The sequence below is a fragment of the Littorina saxatilis genome, linkage group LG7, assembly GCF_037325665.1.
Source record: "Littorina saxatilis isolate snail1 linkage group LG7, US_GU_Lsax_2.0, whole genome shotgun sequence".
In the NCBI taxonomy this organism is placed as follows: Eukaryota; Metazoa; Mollusca; class Gastropoda; order Littorinimorpha; family Littorinidae; genus Littorina; species Littorina saxatilis.
Window position 1 is genome coordinate 10,409,293 of NC_090251.1, and position 25,641 is coordinate 10,434,933.

General features: G+C 44.2%; 1 protein-coding gene across 1 annotated transcript; it reads right to left on the minus strand.

The window, feature by feature from the left end:
• Position 1: 1 nt before the first annotated feature.
• Positions 2-24,694, minus strand: LOC138972061 (S-antigen protein-like). The gene is made up of 4 exons (XM_070344902.1): positions 24,584-24,694; positions 21,610-24,061; positions 17,655-17,726; positions 2-60 (listed from the first exon to the last, which is right to left on the minus strand). The coding sequence occupies exons 1-4, from the start codon at positions 24,692-24,694 to the stop codon at positions 2-4; spliced, it is 2,694 nt and encodes an 897-aa protein (XP_070201003.1).
• Positions 24,695-25,641: the final 947 nt, after the last annotated feature.

The following is a 25,641-nucleotide window of genomic DNA, read 5'->3' on the forward strand; positions in this document are numbered from 1 at the left end:
TCTAAGGTTTGGGGGATGTGTCCTTCTGGGCTAGCCCAGAATGACACATCCCCCCCAAACCTGTTGAGATACATAGATGCATACATATATGCATACATTTCGTCATCCTAATGTACTTATTCTTGAAGTTTGAAGGGAAGTGTCAACTTTTTTTTTTTAAAGTAAAGTTTTTTTCTCTCGATTTTTTTTTTTTCAGTATCATTTTCCAACAAATATTGTCCACATTTACATTTAATTGGTTTTAAAAGTTCTCATTTAATTTAAGGTCACCATAGATATTACCAATCTAGTATCCAGATCGGCTATCTTGGTCCCAAAAGCAGAGCTGGTAGGGTCATTATTACGAGTTAGACTCTCCTCAATACCCAAAGAAAAAAACAAGCACATAATTTATATACATAACATCAACTTACCAATTCTGTTGTAGCATAACGTGGCTGTATTGGAGCGTGAATTGATCTGAGTTGCATCAATATTGATCATTGTACTACAAGAGCTGCCACAATTGTTCATCCGCAATGGTTATCGCATAAGATCAATTTACCATTTTGTTTCACCCAAAATACACGATCATATTACATAGGTTACCAATCTGATTATCAGATGACAGGAACTTACCATGTGCTGTCGAATCTATCATTTGTACGATAACAGAGCAACCTGCCAGTTTGATTGAGTCCATACTACTTATCATATCACAGGAAATTGCCAATGAACGTTTGACACATAATCCTTAGATCTAGTTCTTAAGAACAACTTACAAATTGTGTTGCATCCGTTAAGGTTATCACAAATGTACTTGCAGGGCGACACGCATGGCGCACATATGCATCGAGGCTCGAACCAGTAGTGACCGGGAAGACACGCTGTAAACAACACATCAGATGCTTTTTAAAATGACCCTGTGAAGAATCAGGTAAAACCAGTAGATGTTTGACCTGGCTTTTAAAATAATAATTTTCCCCCCCTTGAAGGATTATGTAAAACCAGAAGATGTATGACCTGGCTTTTAATATGATCATGTTGCCCCCGTGAAGTGATGATGTAAAACCAGAAGCTGTCTGACCTGGCTTTTAATATAATAATTTTCCCCCCCTTGAAGGATTATGTAAAACCAGAAGATGTATGACCTGGCTTTAAATTTAATATGATCATGTTGCCCCCGTGAAGTGATGATGTAAAACCAGAAGATGTCTGACCTGGCTTTTAATATGATCATGTTGCCCCCGTGAATGATGATGTAAAACCAGAAGATATCTAACCTTGCTTTTAATATGATCATGTTGCCCCCGTGAATGATGATTCTTTCTTTTCTTTATTTGGTGTTTAACGTCGTTTTCAACCATTCAAGGTTATATCGCGACGGGTGAATGATGATGTAAAACCAGTTGATGTCTGACCTGGGTTTTAATATGATCATGTTGCCCCCGTGAATGATGATGTAAAACCAGTAGATGTCTGACCTGGGTTTTAATATGATCATGTTGCCCCCGTGAATGATGATGTAAAACCAGTAGATGTCTGACCTGGGTTTTAATATGATCATGTTGCCCCCGTGAATGATGATGTAAAACCAGTAGATGTCTACCCAGAAACTCTCATGTGAAGTTTCATCAAGATTGGTCAAGTAGTTTTATAAGAATCGCTCTACACGGACACACATACATACATACACCACCACCACCCTCGTCTTGATTCCCCACCTATCCTAGTTGTCTCTATTGCGTTAATTTGAGGGGAACATATTGTTCCTGAGACTTGTTCGAAGATAAAAATCAGTCATTTCTTATTGACAAGTAAAGCGTGTGTGAGAGTATGTGAGTGTGTGTGTGTGTGTGTGTGTGTGTGTGTGTGTGTATGTGTGTGTGTGTGTGTATGTGTGTGTGTGTGTATGTGTGTGTGTGTGTGTGTATGTGTGTGTGTGTGTGTGTATGTGTGTGTGTGTGTATGTGTGTGTGTGTGTGTATGTGTGTGTGTGTGTGTATGTGTGTGTGTGTGTGTGTATGTGTGTGTGTGGTGTGTGTGTGTGTGTGTGTGTGTGTGTTCCCGCAAGAACGACTCACCATAGATCATTAATTCCATAAAAATGAGCACACTCCAATCTCCCGTGCCAATAGGGTCATCTTTTTTCTGCACCATTACATAGCGACCGCGCACAGTAGCTTTGCAAGTGTAGTCATTAGTGGCTAGGGAATAAACAGAAAAACAAGAACAATGAGGCGTCATTAATCATTTAGTTAACCGATAATGCACTGAAATACGTCGACTTCTCACTAACATTCTTTATTAAACAAATTGGAGGGGTGGGGGCAATTAAATAAGGGGGGGGGGGGAGACACACACAGTAACACAGACAGAGAGGGAAACAAGTCGCGTAAGGCGAAATTACTACATTTAGTCAAGCTGTCAAACTCACAGAATAAAACTGAACGCACTGCATTTTTTCACCAAGACCGTATACTCGTAGTTTCGTCAGTCCACCGCTCGTGGCAAAGGCAGTGAAATCGACAAGCCAGAATAGTGCGGTAATGGTCGCGCTAGGGGCGGGGATGTAGCTCAGTCGGCAGCGCGCTGGATTTTGTATCCAGTTGGCCGCTGTCAGCGTGAGTTCGTCCCCACGTTCGGCGAGAGATTTATTTCTCAGAGTCAACTTTGTGTGCAGACTCTCCTCGGTGTCCGAACACCCCCGTGTGTACACGCAAGCACAAGATCAAGTGCGCTCGAAAAAGATCCTGTAATCCATGTCAGAGTTCGGTGGGTTATAGAAACACGAAAATACCCAGCATGCTTCCTCCGAAAACGGCGTATGGGTGCCTAAATGGCGGGGTAAAAAACGGTCATACACGTACAATTCCACTCGTGCAAAAAACACGAGTGTACGAGGGAGTTTCAGCCCACGAACGCAGAAGAAGAAGAAGAAGGTCGCGCTAAGCGGGATAGCACGCTTTTCTGTACCTATCTTCGTTTTAACTTTCTGTCACGATTTAGTGACATAGGTCGAGAAAGGAACACTCTGTGGGGTGCCTTTCTCAAATTGCGACGAAAAGCGCCTGTGCTTGTACGGCTATTTTCCGCTGACCGAGCTTAGCACGGGAAATACGTTTTCTTCAACGCCTGGCTGGCATGCGAGGGGTGATATTTTGATACAGGGGTTCCACGTGCGTGATTTTCCTTGCTTGGCGAAATCGACTGTGACTGAACTGGATACGGGACACGTGGAGTCACGTGATGTTTTCAAGGTTGTTTGGGGAAGACATGAAAGGACACTTGAACACAGGGCAGCGACAGAGAAGGATCGTTTTTCCTCCATCCTTAGATGGTCTTCTACACTTGGTGATATATTATTTTAAGTCAGCGTGCCGTTCTGCATGGTAAAGTAGGGCTTTACGGAAACTACGAAGGAGAGAAAACTTTTCGCTGTTTTACCTGTGCTGACGGCAAGGCTGTCAGGTTTTGATTCTTGGCTGAGCGGGGGATTTTTCCTACGCATAAAGTAAATCAGCAAGAAGGGGATGGCGGTATTTTCGTCGACGGACGGACGCCATTCAAAAGAGAGCGGATTCGCTTAAAGGAGAGCTACTTACATTAGGCTGTTGAGGTAATAAATCATTATTTAACACTGTTGACGAGTCTGTGTTTGTGGAATGAAATACTCTCTGTTGTTCTTTCCATGTTAGCGCATAATTTGCTCTTTGTGACGCTAAAATAATAATCTGAAAATGGTTTTTGCAGATATGGAGAGAAGGAAGGAAAATGGCTGATTTGTTGTTTTAAAAGTTCGTTTGTGCAGGCCCACGTGCTCTATGAAATATAGAAGGGTGACATGTTTAAAGGTGGAGTGTGAAGGGTAGCGTGGCATGTTTAGTGCACCGATGCTTTTTGTTGCAGCCTTCTTTCCTACTTATCTGGTGTACTGGTGGTTGCTGTCGCTGTCGTCATCCTACCATTCTACATGTCTGCTATTTTCTGGTAGACTACGGGGAGGATCTTCAGCGACTAAGTGAGGCGCCTGATATCTCCACTATTCCCTGCTTCGTTTCTACGCCAGTCGGCACTTCATTCAACGGAGCAGTTGTGGAGATAGACTATTCACGGGTCGCCCACTCAGTGGCAAAAAGCTAAGTGCACCATGTCATTGCACCCTGTATACCACCTTGTCATCTTGTGTATTTATGATTTCATTTGAGTGGTGACAACGTGGGGCGTGTGACACCTGCATTAACCAGCGCTTTTAGGCAGATCAGTAACTTTTCTATCTATACACGGGATCAGCGTGTTATTATCATTTTCTAAACTTTAACTGGCATTTTTGTCAGTGACCCCTTGTTTACGTTTTGAACGTAAAAACATCTTTTGGAGTGAAGTCTCGCGGGAGGTGGCGTGATAGTATATAAACAGGCGTCTGAAACTTATACTTTTGTTGATTCTATCTATTTGTATGACTGCGAGAGTGGATCGTGGTGTGGTTAGTTAGTTAGTAGTAACTAACCGTTCATAATCACCTTTCGTGATATATTGAAACGTGACACTATTGCACTGTACTGAGCTTGCCGGTTGACTCTGTCTCTTTCTCTCTATCGCAGTCTCTCTCTGTCTTCCTTGCTCTCTCTCTCTCTCTCTCTCTCTCTCTCTCTCTCTCTCTCTCTCTCTCTCTCTCTCTCTCTCTCTCTCTCTCTCTCTCTCTCTCTCTCTCTCTCTCTCTCTCTCTCTCTCTCTTTCTCTCTCTCTCTTTCTTTCTTTCTTTCTCTCTCTCTCACTATCTCACAAACACACACACACACACACACACATACACACACACACGCACACACGCACACACACACACACACACACACACACACACAGACACAGACAAACACACACACACAGTGACACACACACACAGATACAGAAGCACACACACACACACACACACACACACACACACACACACACACACATAGACACGTATAAACACACTCGCAGACACGCGCGCGCGCATACGCACGCATGCATACACACTCACACACACGCACGTACACACAGTCACATGTTGTACATACACACACACACACACACACACACACACACACACACACACACACACAGAACGTGTGTACATGAGTGCGTGTGCGCGCGCGTGACTGCAAGGGTGTTTGTGTGTGTGTGTGTGGGTGTGTGTGCGTCTGGGTGTGTGTGTGTGTGTGTGTGTGTGTGTGTATGTGTCTGGGTTTATGTAAAGGCATGTTTGTGTGTGTGTGTGTGTGCGTTAGTATGTGTGAGTGTGTGTTAAGGGTGGTTTGTGTGTGTGTGTGGTTGTTTGTGTGTGTGGTTGGGCATGTGCGTGTGTGGTTGTGTGTGTGTGTGTGTGTATGTATGTGTGTGTGCTTGTTTGTGTGTGTGTGTGTGTGTGTGTGTGCACGTGTGCATAATTTATATGCGTGTACATGCTAATGTGTGTGGGTAAAAACGGTCATACACCTTAAAAACCCAATCATGCAAAAACTTGAGTGAACGTGGGAGTTTCAGCCCATGAACGAAGAAGAAGAAGAAGAGGTATGTCACATTTCAAGTTTCAACCTAGCCATGCACAGAAATTGAAATTGAGCCGAGAGCTACAGAGTTCGTTTTGGGAGATCAATAGATGACAACACACACGAGGAAGGTCTTAGAATTAGTGTTTGAACGTTCTATTTTATCAAATCTGAATGTTGTGTTTGGTAGTCATTTCAGACCGTGGTATTCTCTAACGGAGAGTGTGTTTGATTCTGTTATGCAAAGCGTTTTAGCTATGTATGGCACGGAATGTGCATGCGTAAGCTAGACAAAAGGTTTTTCAAACCAACGGTCTAAATCTGCTTTGACGAATGGTGGGGAGGACCATTGTCTCAAGGGTACAAAGTGCATATCGAGGCATTTTACGGAGCTGTAATTAGCTTTTAAATTAAACAGATATCATGTAAGTCATGTCGTAAATGTCAAAGTACTGTTGTACAAAGTACTAATGTTGTACAACATTCGAAGTCTTTAAGATTGATACATTGAGAGACGGGCGTTGTGGCGGGGTGGTAAGACGTCGGCCTCTCAATCGGAAGGTCGAGGGTTCGAATCCCGTCCGCGGCCGTCTGGTGGGTCAAGTGTGGAGATTTTTCCGATCTCCCAGGTCAACTTATGTCCAGACCTGCTTGTGGCTTACCCCCCTTCGTGTGTACACGCAAGTACAAGACCAAGTTCGCACGGAAAAGATCATGTAATCCATGTCAGAGTTAGGTGGGTTATAAAAACACGAAAATACCCAGCATGCTTCCTCCGAATGGCGGGGTAAAAACGGTCATACACGTAAAATTCCACTCGTGGAAAAACACGAGTGTACGTGGGAGTTTCAGCCCACGAACGCAGAAGAAGAAGAAGATACATTGAGAGTTATTAAACTTTAAAAAACGGGCAAGAATCCCATTTTTCAAAACTAGGAGGTCTGTGTACAGATCGACACTGATCAAAAGTAAAAACAAATGATTTTTTGACTATCATTTTGTTCAGAAAAGTATGGTTATGACAAAAATATCATTCACATAAATGTGACCTTTAAAGTGGATTTAAACAGCCAACTGAAATATTACGCAATCCAGACGTGTATAACGCTAAATATTATTCTCAAAAAGCAAACAAACGAAATACCGGTGCTTTCAAGTCAGATCCAGTCTACCGCCTGCTTGGCCGCAGGCCGGACGACCTCACACAGACCTGTTTACCCCCACAGCTTGATAAGAGTAATAGTCAAGTAAAAAAATAGTAATTTGATGACAAAAATAGTAAACCAGTGGTTACAAACGCCAACATTTATAGCAACACAAACCTAATTTGAAGCGGCATCTTAAAATAGTAGTCTGGTCTCAAATGGAGTATTGTTCCCCAAAAATCCTAAAAAAATAGTAATAAACTACTCCAAAATAGTAAGGGTAAACAGATCTGCCTAACACTGCTTATGACTAAGGCTCTCCTGACAACTCAGGTAAGTCAAAATGAATAAAAACGGCAATATATCTGTGCATGATGTTAATGAGTTGTTCCAAGCTGAGAGAGAGAGAGAGAGAGAGAGAGAGAGAGAGAGAGAGAGAGAGAGAGAGAGAGAGAGAGAGAGAGAGAGAGAGAGAGAGGAGAGAGAGAGAGAGAGAGAGAGAGAGAGAGAGAGAAGAGAGAGAGAGAGAGAGAGAGAGAGAGAGAGAGAGAGAGAGAGAGAGAGAGAGAGAGAGAGAAACCAACCGATTAATTTTTGTAGCTTCGTGCCGTTAGTCCCGAAATTGTAGCACTCTACTCCATCGATCGTAACCAAGGTATTATACATTCGTCGATTGTCACCTGAAAATAGAGTATGAGCCACACATTGGGTCCCGGTCCTCACGTACTTCGAATATGTTTGACAGTGTATGAGAACAAGAGAGGTAGTTTTAAATACCCACTTTCATAAGAGTCACTTTCGTCACCTGTAAAGCCGTGAATGAGAAGAAAACAAGAAATTCCTCCGAGGTAGGAAAAACACCCCCGTTGGTCAAAGGGAAATAACCATTCTCACTGCCACCAACTGAGAAGGTTATTTCCCTTTGACCATTAATATGTGCCTCTAGAAGTCCTTGTAGAATCTTAATCCACCAATAACTCCCTAACCGTGTGTTTGACTGGTCCCAATTTTTGTAAGGACCGTCTCAGGAATGTATAGAACCTGTTCACCAAGTTTGGTGACGATCGGTCCGTTCATTCTTGAGATCTATATGCGAACACAAACACACAAACAAACAAACAAACACATCGACCGAATCCTATACACACCCCTATACCGGGGGTGTAAAAAAGCACCTGGTCCATACACGTTTAAGAAAATGATTTGTTTTCAGTGACAGACGTAAACTCGACCAATTTTTGGCCTGGCTAGTTGACCAGGATCCGGCAGACTTGGGTCACGTCCAGCGGTCAAACGCAGGAAGCGTAAGCATTTTCACAGATCTAGCTCATCAACAACAAAAACCATTGCTCACACAACCCACTTTCGCCAAAACGTAAATCAGTTGTATGTAGTTTATTTAAACTTTACCTGAAAAAAGACCCGATGGCTACTGACGGTATAGCTTTCTTAACAGAGTGTGTCCGTGGTGATTCCAGCCATGGGAAGTAACAACCACTGCTTACAGCCAGCAGAGCAGTCGAGCAGACACATTGCATACTAAAATTAGAGACAGAATACTATTCACCAGGCAAGCTAAAAACTGAAGAGTTTTGTATTGCTATTTGGGTTTTGTGTCTTTTTCTTTTTGTTTCATTTTTCTTCAAACTAAAAATCTACATTTGGAATAGTGTTTTCAAAAGTATAATTACAATAAAGAAAATAGTCATGTGTAACATGAATAAGACACATTACAAATCATCCACTGCTCTCCATTAATGAACTGTCAATAATGAATAGTTCTCTCTCAACCGCCGGAACTCCCTCCCATATAACTGTGGAAATCGATTAGGATTAAACCCAGTGCACCACTGTTTCTAGCTGTCACCAAACCCTGCAAGTATGTGACCTTACAGGGACAATAGAACAATTTAGATTTAGCCAAGATCACACCGTGGACCCTCCCTGGACAATCTGATCCACCTCAGTAAAGGCCTGTCCAGACAGTCCAGGCCGACCCTGTCCACATTTGACTTATGCTCAAAACGGTCCCGTTTTGGGCGCGCCGCGGCGGGCTATGATCGCGTAGCGTTATTTGCAGAAGAATAGAACGTGTTCTAATTTCTCTGACACAGACATAGAACGGCGGAAATTTGACCAATCAGAGCAAACCAGAGCGATGACGTCAGCCGCTCGCGGCGTGGCAGTCGATGTAACTGAACCTTCCTGCCTTTAGGTGACCTTGACGCTTCCGCTCCACTGATACCGCGTTGTGAAAAAAGTCGTCGATGTGTGGCCACTCGGCAAAATTCCGCGCGACGCATAAAACGGCCTGCGGCGCATATACCGTAAAACGGCGTCCAAGTCTGGTCGGCCCTTTAGTACGGAACTTTTGATCCACCTAAAAAGTGAAAAATGTGGTGGGTTGCTTCCGGCAAACCCATTTGTAGAAACAAACACCAGCATGATTTGCAAAACAAGTACAGAAGAAGATGCACAACAGTTTTGACTTGCAAGTGGTACAACAGTCATTACCATTTATTGCCCTATACGTCTGTGCGGCCGCTGATTTCGCTCTACCTTTTGGGAAAAAAAGGAAATTGCTGACTTTTCTGGCCAATACCTTCTTCGTTATTTATTAATTCATCATCAATATTATGAAAGCGCAGCCTATTTTGAGTTCATTGATTAGTCTGGCGATGAATTACGTAAAGGGGTCGTGGGAGAAAAATGCAAGAAAACAACCTAACCCATTGTAAACCTGGGTACGTGCCTTCTTATGTGCGATTGACGTGCTGGGTACGTGCCTCCAACGAAAATCAGAAGGTACATGCAATCGGAATACTGACTGTATTCCTTGCTATTTGGGTAAAAGAAAAAAGGCCTAGGCTACGCCCCAAGCACAATCAGATGGACTTTAGCACAAACAGACAAAATGTCGTTTGGTGTTCAAATCCCACAAGTGCACTGCCGTATGATAGATGTGTGTGTGTGTGTGTGTGTGTGTGTGTGTGTGTGTGTGTGTGTGTGTGTGTGTGTGTGTGTGTGTGTGTGTGTGTGTGGGGGTGTTATTCAGAGAGCAAGGTTAAGAGAGAGAGAGAGAGGGTGAAAGGGGGAGAGAGAGAGTATGTGCATGTATGTGTATAAGTAGGCCTACGTGCGTGCATGTGTGTGTCAGTGTGTGTGTGTGTGTGTGTGTGTGTGTGTGTGTGTTAGCATATGATCACCATTCAGGAATTGCACACCTTACAATTAAGGACCTAAACCCAAATAGGGACCCAAAACTGAGTCCTCATTTGTTTTATTGATCTAACGTCTTCAGAAGCTCCAAAACAAGTTTTTGGCGCCAACAAATTTGATGGCTCATTTTGCTGCAAAACTTTGAAAAAAAAACCAGGGTTTTTTTTTTCAAAGGTTTGCGGCAAAATGAGCCATCAAATGTGTTTGGTTTTTTTCAAAGGTTTGCGGCAAAATGAGCCATCAAATCTTTTGGCGCCAAAAACTTGTTTATTGGAGCTTCTGAAGACGTTAAACTCTGTTCCTTCTTGTGGTCCCCGATTGGTAGGTGCCTTCTCAAAGTCCTCCTTTGTGACCATATGCACGTATGTGTGTGTGTTTTCCACGTTACTTGATGTGTTTGTTGATTCAGACCATAAATTAAAAAAAAAAGTAATTGAACATTTTCTTTGTCTACTTCAGAAACAAAATGACGTCATTGTATGACATCATATTGTTACGTGTGCTGATTTTCTTGGGTTTTGTCATATACACTGAATACAAAAAATACAAAAAAATACAAACAGTTTAGACACCAGCCAAAACGTCTCTTCAATACAAAATGCAAAATGTGTGCCCCGAAGAGTTTCATCGTGGTGTCATCGACCAATGTCTTACTTGCCGGGGCGATTACCATGGTGACGGAGGGAATGGTGAAGTGGTCTACTAGATCAACCAACCACCAATGACGCGTGCCTGTTGAAGAGCTGCGACAGCCGTTCGGGAATGGCAGCGAGTGTGAGGCATACGATGAAGACATGTTGCCATTGTTACACGCGCAGGCCCTCTCGTCTACTGTATACAGAGGACTACTGGACACTGGTTTCTTGTAGGCAACGTTCGCTGTGGACACAAACGTGCAAAGCACAAAAATAGGTGTGTGTGTGTGTGTGTGTTTGTGTTTGTGTGTGTGTGTGCGTGCGTGCGTTTGTGCGTGGGCGTGTGGGTGTGATTGTGTGACAATGTGCACTTTTAGCGCCCGTATACAGCCAAGTGCCCTAGACTTTTGCCTTTACAGCAAGTGCCTTTACAAACTTTCTGCGCCTTAGCAGACGACACGAACAGCTTATTTACATCTGAGCGGCGGCCATGTTTTTATCCCGCATAAAATCTATTTTTAGATTGATTGAGTGCACGTGGTATTTTATGTAATCTAAGGCTTTATATTACTTTTAGATGTCAATAATCGATGGATATAGACATAATGTTGCTGTATGTTCGTGCTGAAGTACCTTTTAAGGCCCTGTTGGTCCTTAAATTGCTTTAATGTTCGATCAGCTTCGACCCCAAAGCTTCGACGCTATCTGAGTTGTAGCGCCCAGTAGGTGACGTGTGGAATTCCTTTATTATCTCCATAATTGTAACCTTTTCGTAAATCTAACTTAGTGCACTTCATTTCGTATTCCCTTTAGATACTTTTTGAGTTAAAGTGCATTAATAAATGTTTGGATCTAGTAAATCAAAGTTTTCCCCAGTTTGGACCGGTGTCTCGCCGCGTGACGTCACACGCGTCATTTTAGCAACTGTGTTTCTGCATCAACTTCTACCTCACATAACTTGTCATAAGTTCCACTTTACCACATGTATGGAACGTTCAGGAGTTCATTTTGTAATTGAGTGAGTTGTATTTGGTGCAGGAAGTGATAGAGTTTAGCAATCTTCATTTTGCTGGGTTTTGATCGTTAATCGGTCATTAATTCTGAGTAATTAATCATAATTACTCTTTGGTCTAGACTTCCAAAGTTATATCTTATAACATGGTTTAAAAGTATTTTTCATGCTGGTTTTATAGCAACAAACCGATTTCTAATGCATGCATTTTTCGTAAAGCTATCAGCTGTCAAAGTTTCTAAACAAACACAGATTTGGCTATCATGCCGGTTACAACTCGCTATTGCCGCGGCCCGTTGTTGCCGCGGCCCGTTATTGCCGCAACCCGCTATTGCCGCAACCCGTTATTGCCGCAACCCGCTATTGCCGCGGAACTTTCCCGCAAGAAAGATCCCCTGATTCCGGTTTTGTTAAAAAAAATGTGCGCCAGTTAGATGCCATCAAACAACAGAGTTGGTAACTCTGCCGTGTGTTACGCGTGACTGTTCTGAAAAGTGACTATTACATGATTGTTCTGAAAGTCTACTATTTATGTCATCGTAATCATGTAAGCCCTCATACGTGATTGTTCTGAAAGCTTACTAATTTACATGATTGTTCTGAAACTCTACTAAAGGTAAACTTGCTTCACCCGTGAAATGTAGTCAGATATGGAACAATATGTATACCCCTGCCCAACGAAGTGTGTTTGAGTTGATCCGTCTTCTGTGTGCGCGACAGCTTCAGATGTGTGTTTGAGTTGATCCGTCTCTCCACTCCCTTTTTTTTAGGTGTAGGGGGTGGGGGAGGTTTGTTCATATCAACTGACACTTTATCAAACCATTTGAATAATTCATATACAAAATTCTGGTGGTTGCTGTGTAATAAAAAAACAAGTGTCATTGAAAACAGAGATGAGCTAATACATTTAGCTTTCATGTGTGTGTATGTTACGCGTGATTGTTCTGAAAAGTGACTATTACATGATTGTTCTGAAAGTCTACTATTTATTTCATCGTAATCATGTAAGCCCTCATACGTGATTGTTCTGAAAGCTTACTAATTTACATGATTGTTCTGAAACTCTACTAAAGGTAAACTTGCTTCACCCGTGAAATGTTGTCAGATATGAAACAATATGTATACCCCTGCCCAACGAAGTTGGAGGGGGGTATACTGGATTCACTTTGTCCATCTGTCTGTGTGTATGTCTGTATGTATATATGGAACAATATTTTGATACAATGATACTAAATCTTAAGTGATATTGATATTTATACCCCAGCCAAATGAAGTTGGAGGGGGTATACTGGATTCACTTTGTCCGTCTGTCTGTGTGTATGTCTGTATGTAAATGGAACACTATTTTGATACAATGAACCCCCGCCCAATGAATACAAACTCAACAAGTAAAACATTTCATACATTGAACATGTCTTCTTTATTGTTCTCAACTCAAAATTGAAATTAAATGTTCAAAGACAAAAATTATATATAATCTTCAAAAATGTAATGATTCTTCTTGAGTATTCCCAACTCAAAATTCAAGTTACAGGTTCAAAGGGACACATAGAAACTTTTGAATTTTCCTCTTTGCCATGCTTAGGTGGCGAGGTCACCAAAATGGATCGAAAGGCTTGGCAAAGAGGGAAAATGGAAGCTACTTTTTGCCCCGTTAAAGACGAAAGGCACAACAAATAATTTTTACAAATGAAACTTTTTTTTTTATGAACTAAAAATTCAAGTGGAGAGGGGTTTTAGAGACGTGAGGAGATGTCCGGGGTTGCGAAATGTGTGGGGAGTCTGGGCTATAAAGTTCTTGCACGCGAGACAATATACTTCTTTGTGTGTGTTTGGGGGGGGGGTATTTTGTTTATCAACTCTCTCTCTCTCTCTCTCTCTCTCTCTCTCTCTCTCTCTCTCTCTCTCTCTCTCTGAATATTTGTGTCATCCTAAATGTTAGGGGGGGGGGGGCAAAAAGACATGTTTGCCCCCCCACCCCAGGAACAGCTGCCTCCCACCCCCCCCGTTTCCGACGCCAGTGCACTGAGTACATATGCACACACACACCACACATACACACACATGAAAGCTAAATTTATTAGCACATCTGTTTTCAGTGACACTTTTTTTTTATTACACAGCAACCACCAGGGGTAGGGGTATACATTATTATTGTTCCATATCTGACAACATTTCACGGGTGAAGCAAGTTTACCTTTAGTAGAGTTTCAGAACAATCATGTAAATTAGTAAGCTTTCAGAACAATCACGTATGAGGGCTTACATGTTTACGATGAAATAAATAGTAGAGTTTCAGAACAATCATGTAATAGTCACTTTTCAGAACAATCACGCGTAACAGCCGTGTGCTGACAAAACCGAGTAAGTCCATTTAAAAAAAAGAAGATATTTTTCGTTCATCAAAAAAACCAAATCAATGCGCATCTTTTGTGTTCATTTCTACTTTTTAGAGTCCTTAAATAAGCAGATATGAACAAGTAAGTCCACAACCAAAAACAACTTTTTAAGTATGCATGAATGTTTTGGCAAAACAAAGTAAGTCTAAGGGGTTCCTAATTTTCGTATAATGATAGTTTCAAAATTCTTGTCAGAGGACTCATACAATAAAAAAAAACGCTTCAGTGGACTTACTCGGTTTTGTCAACACACGCCAGAACTGTGAGGGTTTGTTCCATGCTCAACGTCATTTCTACCGGTTTTTTTCGATGACGTGGTAGGCTATCATGAATGACAGACAGACTTCCATTTGCGCGGGTGACAGAGGAGGGAAAGCTGATTTGTGATGGTCATAGATACCATAAAAGAGGTGAAAATGGTGACACAGCGCACACACACACACCACGACCCTCGTCTCGATTCCCCCTCTATGTTAAAACATTTAGTCAAAACTTGACTAAATGTAAAAAGAACAAACAAAGTTCCGCGGCAATAGCGGGTTGCGGCAATAACGGGTTGCGGCAATAGCGGGTTGCGGCAATAACGGGCCGCGGCAATAGCGGGTGCCTCCCATCATGCCGTGCTAGACGGGCCTTTTGAGAATTGGGGAGAGCGGCTTTCAGAGTGATCCGCGCACAAGCCTATATAAGCCTCAGGCTAGCCGAGATCGGTATTCCAACGGACGGGCTTAAAACACTGTGCCGCGTTCAAAAAGGCTCTCAACCGGTCCATCCCCCCACCTCCCTGTGCGTACAGCGGGTACGCGTCCCTGTTCCCCACCTCCCCCACTCCACCCCCACCCCAGAAAGAAGGGGGTTCGTGTCTTGAGACGTCACACCTACCACATCTCAACTCTCGCTTACCATACCCCAACTACTATTGGGTGTGCGCGCCCGCCGGCACCCCCTGCCGGGAGCGAAGGGCCAGGGCTCCACCCGGCGGGACGGTAGCTGTGCACCGCACACCCTAATAGACCCTCCACACCATACCCCAACTACTCTCTTGTTCGTTCCTTAGGTGAAAATCTATTTTATTCTCAAAACTATTTTAGATGTATGTAATTACTCGTCAATATACGACAAACTATTTTATACGCAACATTATTTAGAGGCCAGTACCATGTGTATATACCCCATATCTGTGTGAGCGAATGTGTTCGGTGCGTCACTGTGGCATAGATAGCTTTCTTAAACTGCAAGTGAAGCGAAAAAAGGCCTTTGTGCTGTATATATCTGTTTTTAAGCTCTCTCTGTACAAATCTGAATCACCTGTTTTAACCATTGATTTTACAAAGTGGCTCTGAAATTTTATCACTTTTTATAAAGTACCTTTTTGGAAAATAAACGTATACTTTTTAACATCCTACTCCCAATGCTCTTGGAGACAACGGGTGGCAAACCCAATCACATTAAATCACACTATCAAGAAGAAGAATCTACCCCTCTTAACAAACTTTTATCATCTCCACTCCTGCCCACCCTATTATTAGCATTTAAAATGGTTATTGCTGTAGGAATAAAAGAGTTCTTAAACGAGCTCTTGTGGGCCACATGCACCCTGTGTCACCGGCCTGACGGCAGCCCTTCAAACTCAGACTGAAGAGGATGTGATTGGTTGCTCAGAATCAGTCGTGGAAGCTTTCTTTTTCAGAGCGCTGGTGCACAGGTCTGACAGAGGTGCCAGCGGCTAGGGCGGTGCGTGTGTGTGTGTGTGTGCGTGTGTGCGCGTGTGTGCGTGCGCGCGCGATAATGTGTGTTTGTTTGTGTGTGCAGGTGTGTTCGTGTTTGATCAGCGTTGCCCGATCCTTGTCAGGCCCTAAACTCCTGGCTAAAACCTCACATTTACTCAAAGTCTACTTGGCGAAGCTGGCTGCAGGGCGTTTGGTACTACATTTTCGATAACAACTTTTGCGAAGTCTACTTCTTGCTCAATGCAGGACCACCTTTAGCCTTTGTTTTCAGGGAGTAGGTTAAACTAGTTGGGCATCCACGAGTCAGCCCTAATGTTTAAGTGATCTGAACAGAAGGAATATTGTCTGCCGTGTCTCCTCTGAGACTTAAAGGCACAGTAAGCCTCCCGTAAACCATCACAGATACGGTCAGGCTTTTACACACAGTACAAACACCCTTTCATTTAAACACTCACCGAATGAGAACATCCTAGGTGCCCTCCGTAAAGAGCGAACAATTTTCAAAGAATTTATTTTTGCGTGGTTTATCTTACCCCTGAGCCATCGTGAACCCGTGTGATCCAGTTTCCCTTTTTCACAATGTAGTCGTCAGTTAGTCATTTGAATGCGATTCGATGTGAGCTTATCTACAATAGCACGTTTTTATGCACGAAACAAACGGCTCTGGTTCACAAGAACTCTGGTGATGGTTTTTGACTGTTGAGAGGAACGGCGATATGCACGATAAACCGTCGTCTGCTACGACCCTTGCGTGACCCTGCTTCCGGGCTTTTCTGTTTTCAAACTTTCACAACTTCGAATTGTACTGATCTTGTCTTGATGAAAAAAGAATTCTTTTATGATTAAAGAAAGTTTGTGTAACAAGCTGTCAATTTATTATTTAGATTTTAAAAGTTAGGTCTAGCGCAAAAACGCACCACGGTCCAAAAACATTCTGATAATCATCGATCCACGGCTATGGCCAGTTTACATCGATAGAATGAGACCCGAAGGGAAGTAACTCATTTTTGACCTGAGTTCAGGATGGGTCCAAAAAGTGTTCGAGACAATCTGCAAAATTAATTCTTTAAAAATTGCTCGCTCTTTACGTAGCCGCCACCTAGGATGTTCCCGTTTAGTGAGCGTTCAAATGGAAGGGTGTTTGTACTGTGTGTAAAAGCCTGACAGTATTTGTGATGGTTTACGGGAGGCTTACTGTCCGGGCGTGATTTTCCTCAAAACTGCCAGCACCAAAACGAGGCGCCATTGCTGTAGAGGACTCATCCACGAAAATAAATTCTTTGAAAATGTCTCACGCTCGACAGAAAGCAGCCAGGATGTTCCCGTTCGGTGAGCGTTCAAATGGAAGTATGCTTGTACTGTATGTAGACGCTCGGGGAGCTCTGTGATGGTTTACGGGAGGCTTACTGTGCCTTTAAGTCGACTTCGCGAAGCTTCTTAAAGTCTTCATACGTAAAAAGAACTTCGTTCCCTTCTTCGCTTCGCAAGTTTTGACATGCGAAGCTACGCCGTAACTCTGTGGCGAAGTTGTTCTTTTTGTCAGAAGAGTGCTTTTTGATTCATGATGGACGAAGAAATCAGACTCGATACCGAAGTGAAGGATGTGTTCATCGGCTTAGGTTGACCCCTAAGTACCAAAACTAACAACTTACCTGTATTATTTCATACTGTGACTCTTTGAAATATATTGAATCAAACTCGAAATCCCAGTGACGGTCCCACATCGTATTGACAAGTCAAATTAGAAGAAAAAACAATTGGTAGCGTAAAGTACTCAAACAGAAGCAAACCTCGCGCTGGTTGAGAATACACGCAGTCATACATGCGTATTCTGGAAAGAGGTTGGAGACAGCAAGACAAGAACAGATAATTAACTCAATTCTCCGCTGAGAGCAGCCTGCATACCCTTGGACTTCGCAGAGCTATGCAGCGAGCTGCGTGAATCGACTTAGCTCATTTAAGGATTGGCTTTAAGCACACCTCAAACAAGATATTACTCACCTTGGTTGCTTCTTGTCGGAGGACGGGCGCATATGTTGCAGCAAGTCCACTGGTCAAAGTACTTCCCTATCTCTGAAACAATAAAAGCAAATGCTTACACACGACTGATACAACGAATAATGTAACAAAAACGAATAATGTAACAATTGTTACATTATTCGGGGGTAGCCCTTTTTTATAGAGAAAATCTCGATAGCAATTTCAAGGAAAAGCTACATCCGCCACGAATAATGTAACAATTGTTACACTGTTCGTTTTTGTTACATCATTCGTTGTATCACACGACTCGCCTTCGTTACCCCTGCTCCTGCCTGATCCACCCAAACCCCATAATAAGACTAGCTCCTTCCCTTTTAAGACCCCAAACAAAACATGTTCCAGACCCTACTTTATACGATATTCCGTCCATTACCTCTGTAAGTTTACCCTCATGTAAAGACCGTCGTACGCCTGGAATCGCATTTTGAAATCACGACCTACTAAACACATACAAATAATGTTAACTAAAAGCCTCAACATTATTGCAAAAGGTAAATACCATGATGGCAATTGGCTGTTATGCAAACATTACTCTCATTATTATCTGAACACACACACACACACACACACACACACACACACACACACACACACACACTCTCTTACTAACACTCACACAAGCACCCACACCCATACAATTGCCGTTACTGCCGTAAGCCTGGGGTTTGTTTGTTTGTTTGTTTTTTTGCTTCACGCCCAGCCGACCACGAAGGGCCATATCAGGGCGGTGATGCTTTGACATTTTACGTGCGCCACACACAAGACAGAAGTCGCAGCACAGGCTTGAGCATGGGGTAACATGCATCAAACTCATGACCTTCAAAACACGAACCGACAATATTACTAAAAAAATATAAAAATAAAGCAAATACGACTCGCCTTCGTCATGCCCCATTACAGAGTAACCCTCATTGTAGGACCCCAAATACAAGTCTCCCTCCCCAATGAGACACCCAACCCCCCTCCCTAGATAGAAGCAACTCTCCTGTCTTACCATCCTCCCCCAGCCACCCTACCCGATAGACTACTCCATTCCTTTCAATACCCCCGCCACCGATTAGACCCTACACTCTTGCCAGACCTTGTTTTATCAGATGTTCTGTTCATTACCTCTTTAAGTTTACCCTCATTTTAAGACTCCCTCTTTCTTATGACCTGAATTTGTCCAGTAGATGAACCTAACCCCCCTCACCCCCTTACCCCCAACACAATAAAAAATGAAAATTGATGTTCCAGTTTCACAAATTAATATTCGAGAGAACGTTCACGTCCGACTTACTGACACAAACTTGATCCATTTAGTGATCCATTCCTGAGAATATTCCACCTAACCACCCTTCCCACCACCTAACCACCCTTCCCACCACCTAACCACCCTTCCCACCACCTAACCACCCTTCCCACCACCTAACCACCCTTCCCACCACCTAACCACCCTTCCCACCACCTAACCACCCTTCCCACCACCTAACCACCCTTCCCACCACCTAACCACCCTTCCCACCACCTAACCACCCTTCCCACCACCTAACCACCCTTCCCACCACCTAACCACCCTTCCCACTACCTAACCACCCTTCCCACCACCTAACCACCCTTCCCACCACCTAACCACCCTTCCCACCACCTAACCACCCTTCCCACCACCTAACCACCCTTCCCACCACCTAACCACCCTTCCCACCACCTAACCACCCTTCCCACTACCTAACCACCCTTCCCACTACCTAACCACCCTTCCCACCACCTAACCACCCTTCCCACCACCTAACCACCCTTCCCACCACCTAACCACCCTTCCCACCACCTAACCACCCTTCCCACCACCTAACCACCCTTCCCACTACCTAACCACCCTTCCCACCACCTAACCACCCTTCCCACCACCTAACCACCCTTCCCACCACCTAACCACCCTTCCCACCACCTAACCACCCTTCCCACCACCTAACCACCCTTCCCACCACCTAACCACCCTTCCCACCACCTAACCACCCTTCCCACCACCTAACCACCCTTCCCACCACCTAACCACCCTTCCCACCACCTAACCACCCTTCCCACCACCTAACCACCCTTCCCACTACCTAACCACCCTTCCCACCACCTAACCACCCTTCCCACCACCTAACCACCCTTCCCACCACCTAACCACCCTTCCCACCACCTAACCACCCTTCCCACCACCTAACCACCCTTCCCACCACCTAACCACCCTTCCCACCACCTAACCACCCTTCCCACCACCATCATGCACTAACGGCAAACCTCCTACTCAACACCCTCCAACTTTTGAAAAAAAGAAGTGTGACCCCAACATTCGACGAGGGTCAACCAAACTAGGGTAATGGTGGCAAATCATCAAACCCTTTAAGTGTGCGAAGTTTCAAAGCTCCAGCTTCAAAAACTCCTGAGATAACTCCTCAGAATTAAAAAAAAAAACCAAGAAGATTCATAATTGCCTTGCCAACATCTTGCAAGCGCGACAATTTTGAGATAAGTGCATTATCCGTATCTTAAGTATTGTCTGTCTGTCTACTTAAAAACAAGAAGGGCAAAGCCCATACGACTCACATGCTTGACCTTGACCTTTACATAGCAATGACATCATATACTAAGATTAAGAACTGCTTTACACATTTTTCATACCAAAATACATCAAGGTCAAGGTCATCCAAGGTCATGCAACACAAAGCTGTTAATTCAAGACATAGGAATTACAATGGTGCTTATTGGCTCTTTCTACCATGAGATATGGTCATTTTAGTGGTTCACTACCTTATTTTGGTCACATTTCATAAGGGTCAAAGTGACCTTGACCTTGATCGTATGTGACCACATGTGTCTCATGATGAAAGCATAACATGTGCCCCACATAATTTTTAAGTTTGAAACAGTTATCTTCCATAGTTCAGGGTCAAGGTCACTTCAAAATATGTATACAATCCAACTTTGAAGAGCTCCTGTGACCTTGACCTTGAAGCAAGGTAAACCAAACTGGTATCAAAAGATGGGGCTTACTTTGCCCTATATATCATATATAGGTGAGGTATTGAATCTCAAAAACTTCAGAGAAAATGGGAAAAATGTGAAAAATAGCTGTTTTTTAGACAACATTTATGGCCCCTGCGACCTTGACCTTGAAGCAAGGTCAAGATGCTATGTATGTTTTTTGGGGCCTTGTCATCATACACCATCTTGCCAAATTTGGTACTGATAGACTGAATAGTGTCCAAGAAATATCCAACGTTAAAGTTTTCCGGACGGACGGATGTCCGGACGGACGGACGGACGGACGGACGGACGACTCGGGTGAGTACATAGACTCACTTTTGCTACGCATGTGAGTCAAAAACCACTGAGTCGATGTACCGTAAATGTAACGTTTTGTTTTGTCAAAATTAAACGTTCCAATAACCTTCCCTTCTTGTTTTTTTTTATTCTGAGTTTTGGAACATTAGCAGTCTATATATATGTGTTTGGATTTGAAACAACATTATGTATTTATGAATCGAACATGAAACTCTGTGAAACCCACAATTTAACGAGGGTAGATAACCTCAAAGTTATTTTACTGTCTACGCCCGGACTGACGGATGGCCGGCCGGCCGTCAATACGTACTAAGACTCACAGATTGATCAGGTGAGTGAAAATAAATTTACTATGGTCGGTCTGGAATCGCACATGACACTCACGATCTATTCAAAACACACACACACACACACACACACACACACACACACACACACGCACGCACACACGCACACACACACATATAACAACACACACACACACATACAACACACACACATACAACACACACACACATACAACACACATACATCACACACACACACACAAAGCCTACACACACACACACACACACACACACACACACTGACAGAAAGCCAATACCGGCATGGCTGTAATACGTGGTGGATTTCCGCATCCTTCTCTGTGCGTGTTCATCATGGCGCTCCCAGCTCCGCTTCGTCACCCCACGCCGCTCTAAGTCGTCACGTCGCGCGCTTGACATGTTGAGATGTATCGTCTTCAACCGCTCCATCCGCTCGTTGTGATTCATCGTCTTCAACCGCTCGTTGTGATTCATCGTCTTCAACCGCTCGTTGTGATTCATCGTCTTGAGCCGCTCCATCCGCTGCCTAACGTCTTCTTCGCGCCAAGCTGTAGTCGTGCTGCCTTGACCAGCCTCCTGCCAGTGGTGTTGCTTCGTCGCCTCTCTTGTCGCCTCAAGTTCTGGACGCGATGTGGTCAGTGCGTTTTGTGATGTGATGCCAGACCAGCTTCTCTTTTCTCCCGTGTCTCTACCATCTGATGTCACGGGAGATTTTCCAGACAGCTTGCCCGACCTGCTTTTCTCTTCTCCCGTGTCTCTGTCACCTGATGTCATGTCAGACAGCTTGCCCGACCTGCTTTTCTTTTCTCCCGTGTCTCTGTCACCTGATGTCATGTAAGACAGCTTGCCCGACCTGCTTTTCTCTACTCCCGTGTCTCTGCCATCTGATGTCATGTCAGACAGCTTGCCCGACCTGCTTTTCTCTTCTCCCGTGTCTCTGTCATCTGATGTCATGTCAGACAGCTTGCCCGACCTGCTTTTCTCTTCTCTCGTGTCTCTGTCACCTGATGTCATGTCAGACAGCTTGCCCGACCTGCTTTTCTCTTCTCCCGTGTCTCTGTCACCTGATGTCATGTCAGACAGCTTGCCCGACCTGCTTTTCTCCTCTCCCGTGTCTCTGTCATCTGATGTCATGTCAGACAGCTTGCCCGACCTGCTTTTCTCTACTCCCGTGTCTCTGTCACCTGATGTCATGTCAGACAGCTTGCCCGACCTGCTTTTCTCTACTCCCGTGTCTCTGTCATCTGATGTCATGTCAGACAGCTTGCCCGACCTGCTTTTCTCTACTCCCGTGTCTCTGTCACCTGATGTCATGCCAGACAGCTTGCCCGACCTGCTTTTCTCTTCTCCCGTGTCTCTGTCATCTGATGTCATGTCAGACAGCTTGCCCGACCTGTTTTTCTCTTCTCCCGTGTCTCTGTCATCTGATGTCATGTCAGACAGCTTGCCCGACCTGCTTTTCTCTTCTCCCGTGTCTCTGTCACCTGATGTCATGTCAGACAGCTTGCCCGACCTGTTTTTCTCTTCTCCCGTGTCTCTGTCATCTGATGTCATGTCAGACAGCTTGCCCGACCTGCTTTTCTCTTCTCCCGTGTCTCTGCCATCTGATGTCATGTCAGACAGCTTGCCCGACCTGCTTTTCTCTTCTCCCGTGTCTCTGTCACCTGATGTCATGTCAGACAGCTTGCCCGACCTGCTTTTCTCTTCTCTCGTGTCTCTGTCACCTGATGTCATGTCAGACAGCTTGCCCGACCTGCTTTTCTCCTCTCCCGTGTCTCTGTCACCTGATGTCATGTCAGACAGCTTGCCCGACCTGCTTTTCTCTTCTCCCGTGTCTCTGTCACCTGATGTCATGTCAGACAGCTTGCCCGACCTGTTTTTCTCTTCTCCCGTGTCTCTGTCATCTGATGTCATGTCAGACAGCTTGCCCGACCTGCTTTTCTCTTCTCCCGTGTCTCTGTCATCTGATGTCATGTCAGACAGCTTGCCCGACCTGTTTTTCTCTTCTCCCGTGTCTCTGTCATCTGATGTCATGTCAGACAGCTTGCCCGACCTGCTTTTCTCTTCTCCCGTGTCTCTGTCACCTGATGTCATGTCAGACAGCTTGCCCGACCTGCTTTTCTCTTCTCCCGTGTCTCTGCCATCTGATGTCATGTCAGACAGCTTGCCCGACCTGCTTTTCTCTTCTCCCGTGTCTCTGTCACCTGATGTCATGTCAGACAGCTTGCCCGACCTGCTTTTCTCTTCTCCCGTGTCTCTGTCACCTGATGTCATGTCAGACAGCTTGCCCGACCTGCTTTTCTCTTCTCCCGTGTCTCTGTCACCTGATGTCATGTCAGACAGCTTGCCCGACCTGCTTTTCTCTACTCCAGTGTCTCTGCCATCTGATGTCATGGACGATTTGTCAGACAGCTTGCCCGACCAGTCTTCCAGTTTCTTCAGTCTTTGATCAGTGAGAGCAGCGGGTTTACGTGTCTCAGGCGCGTTACTTGAATCGCTGTGGTGTTGAGCTGGCGGATAGAGCAATGTGGTGTTGGTGGTGTTGTTGCCCGTAACGTTGGACAATCTTTTGTCACCCTCTTCAACAGCCATGCCGGGTGGTCGTCTGCTCCACTCTTCCTTGACTGTGACGGCTGCATTTTGCATTGGAGTGACCTCTATTCCCTGTTCGTGTAACTCGGCCTTTGTCTCATTTTGCTCTTCCCTGGTGGTGTCGCTGCCTCTGTCGTTCTCTGAGTATACAAAAAGAAAGACACACGCTGTATGCGCTCAACATGTTTGATTCCTTGACAAGACAAAGAAAAGAAAACTTGAATCTGACTCATGTAAAAATGTCGAATGATAAGAATTTAAAAAAATTAGGTGTGGTTACGGTAACATAGCCAACAAAAATAGGGTAGGAAGGTAGGCAATCACTTTTTTTTTTTAACTTTTTTTTCTAATGTGAACAAATTAAACCTACTTGACAATGACAGGGAAATAAGTGTGCGACTCGGGCGATTTCGCTTTCATTGCGTTTTCTGCACTCGTTTTCTTGGTTTTTGTGTGTGTTTTTTGACAAATGTAATAAAAAGTTATAGGGTCGGCCCCTAAAAATAGGGTAGGTCGGGTTACCGTAACCACACCTATTTTTTTTTTTTTTTAGGCCTAATGATTCAATCTTCTGTAATCTTGTGTTTTGTTCTGCAAGTGATTAATTCGACCTGCACGTATATATGTTTGTTTGTCTGTGTTTGTGCTGTAGGCAATTACAGAATAATGGATCTTGTCGTCCTTCTCCTCCCCATCATCATCGTCCTCATCATCGTCATTATCATCCTCATCCTCATCCTCGTCGTCGCCATCGTCCTCATCATCAATCATCATCATCATCATCATCATCATCATCATCATCATCATCATCATCATCATCATCATCATCATCATCATCAATGGCATCGTTATTATCATCATCATCATAATCATTGCAGTTCACCTTCAGCATGGTCAATTGATCACCATCATTATCATCATTATCAGCAGCAGCAGCAGCAACAGTAGCAGCATCATAGCCAACGCATCGCCGTCAGCATTACCAATTCATCATCATCACCATTACCATCATTGTCAATTCATTACCTTCACTATATTCATCATCACCATTACCATTAGCATCATCACATATCCAACGAAGCGTTTACCAGCTGCGCTCAAAGAAAGTGTCAAGTGGGCGACGTAGTATGTGTAGGCGCTGAGACTACATAAGCGCACGCGTGGATAGACTGGAAGGGGTTTAAGTTTACTCTGGCATCGAAATTTCTTGTAGCATGTGTGCCTGGCACACGACACTGGGTAAGAACAAACACATCTGTAATGTTTGAAATAAAGGTTACTGCAAGGCAACCAAACCAGTGTCCAATGCATTACGTTTTTCGAGGCCAGTGTCTTCTCGCATTTTTCATGATCCGCTAACTTCGGCCATTATTTTTAATAATCACCGGGACTCGGCATGTAACCTCTACGTCTCTGCACATGTTGCAAAACTCAGCCAGCATTCCGTCTTTCCTTTCGTTTGTTCCGGGTCAGTGACCACCATACAGCTATCGTAGTCTCAACCCAGCCAGCAAAATTTTGCGCAGCGAATGCGTGTCGCAGTCGCCAAACTCTGCGTAACAACTGCACTGGACGCATGCGTAACGCGCGCGATTTTGCAAAGCGAAATACATGCGTGACACACTCGTTTTCCCTCAGATTACGCAGACCATACGCACCTCCAGCGCACGCTTATTTGACACCAAGACAAATTCGCACTCTCCACGCAGACGTCACGA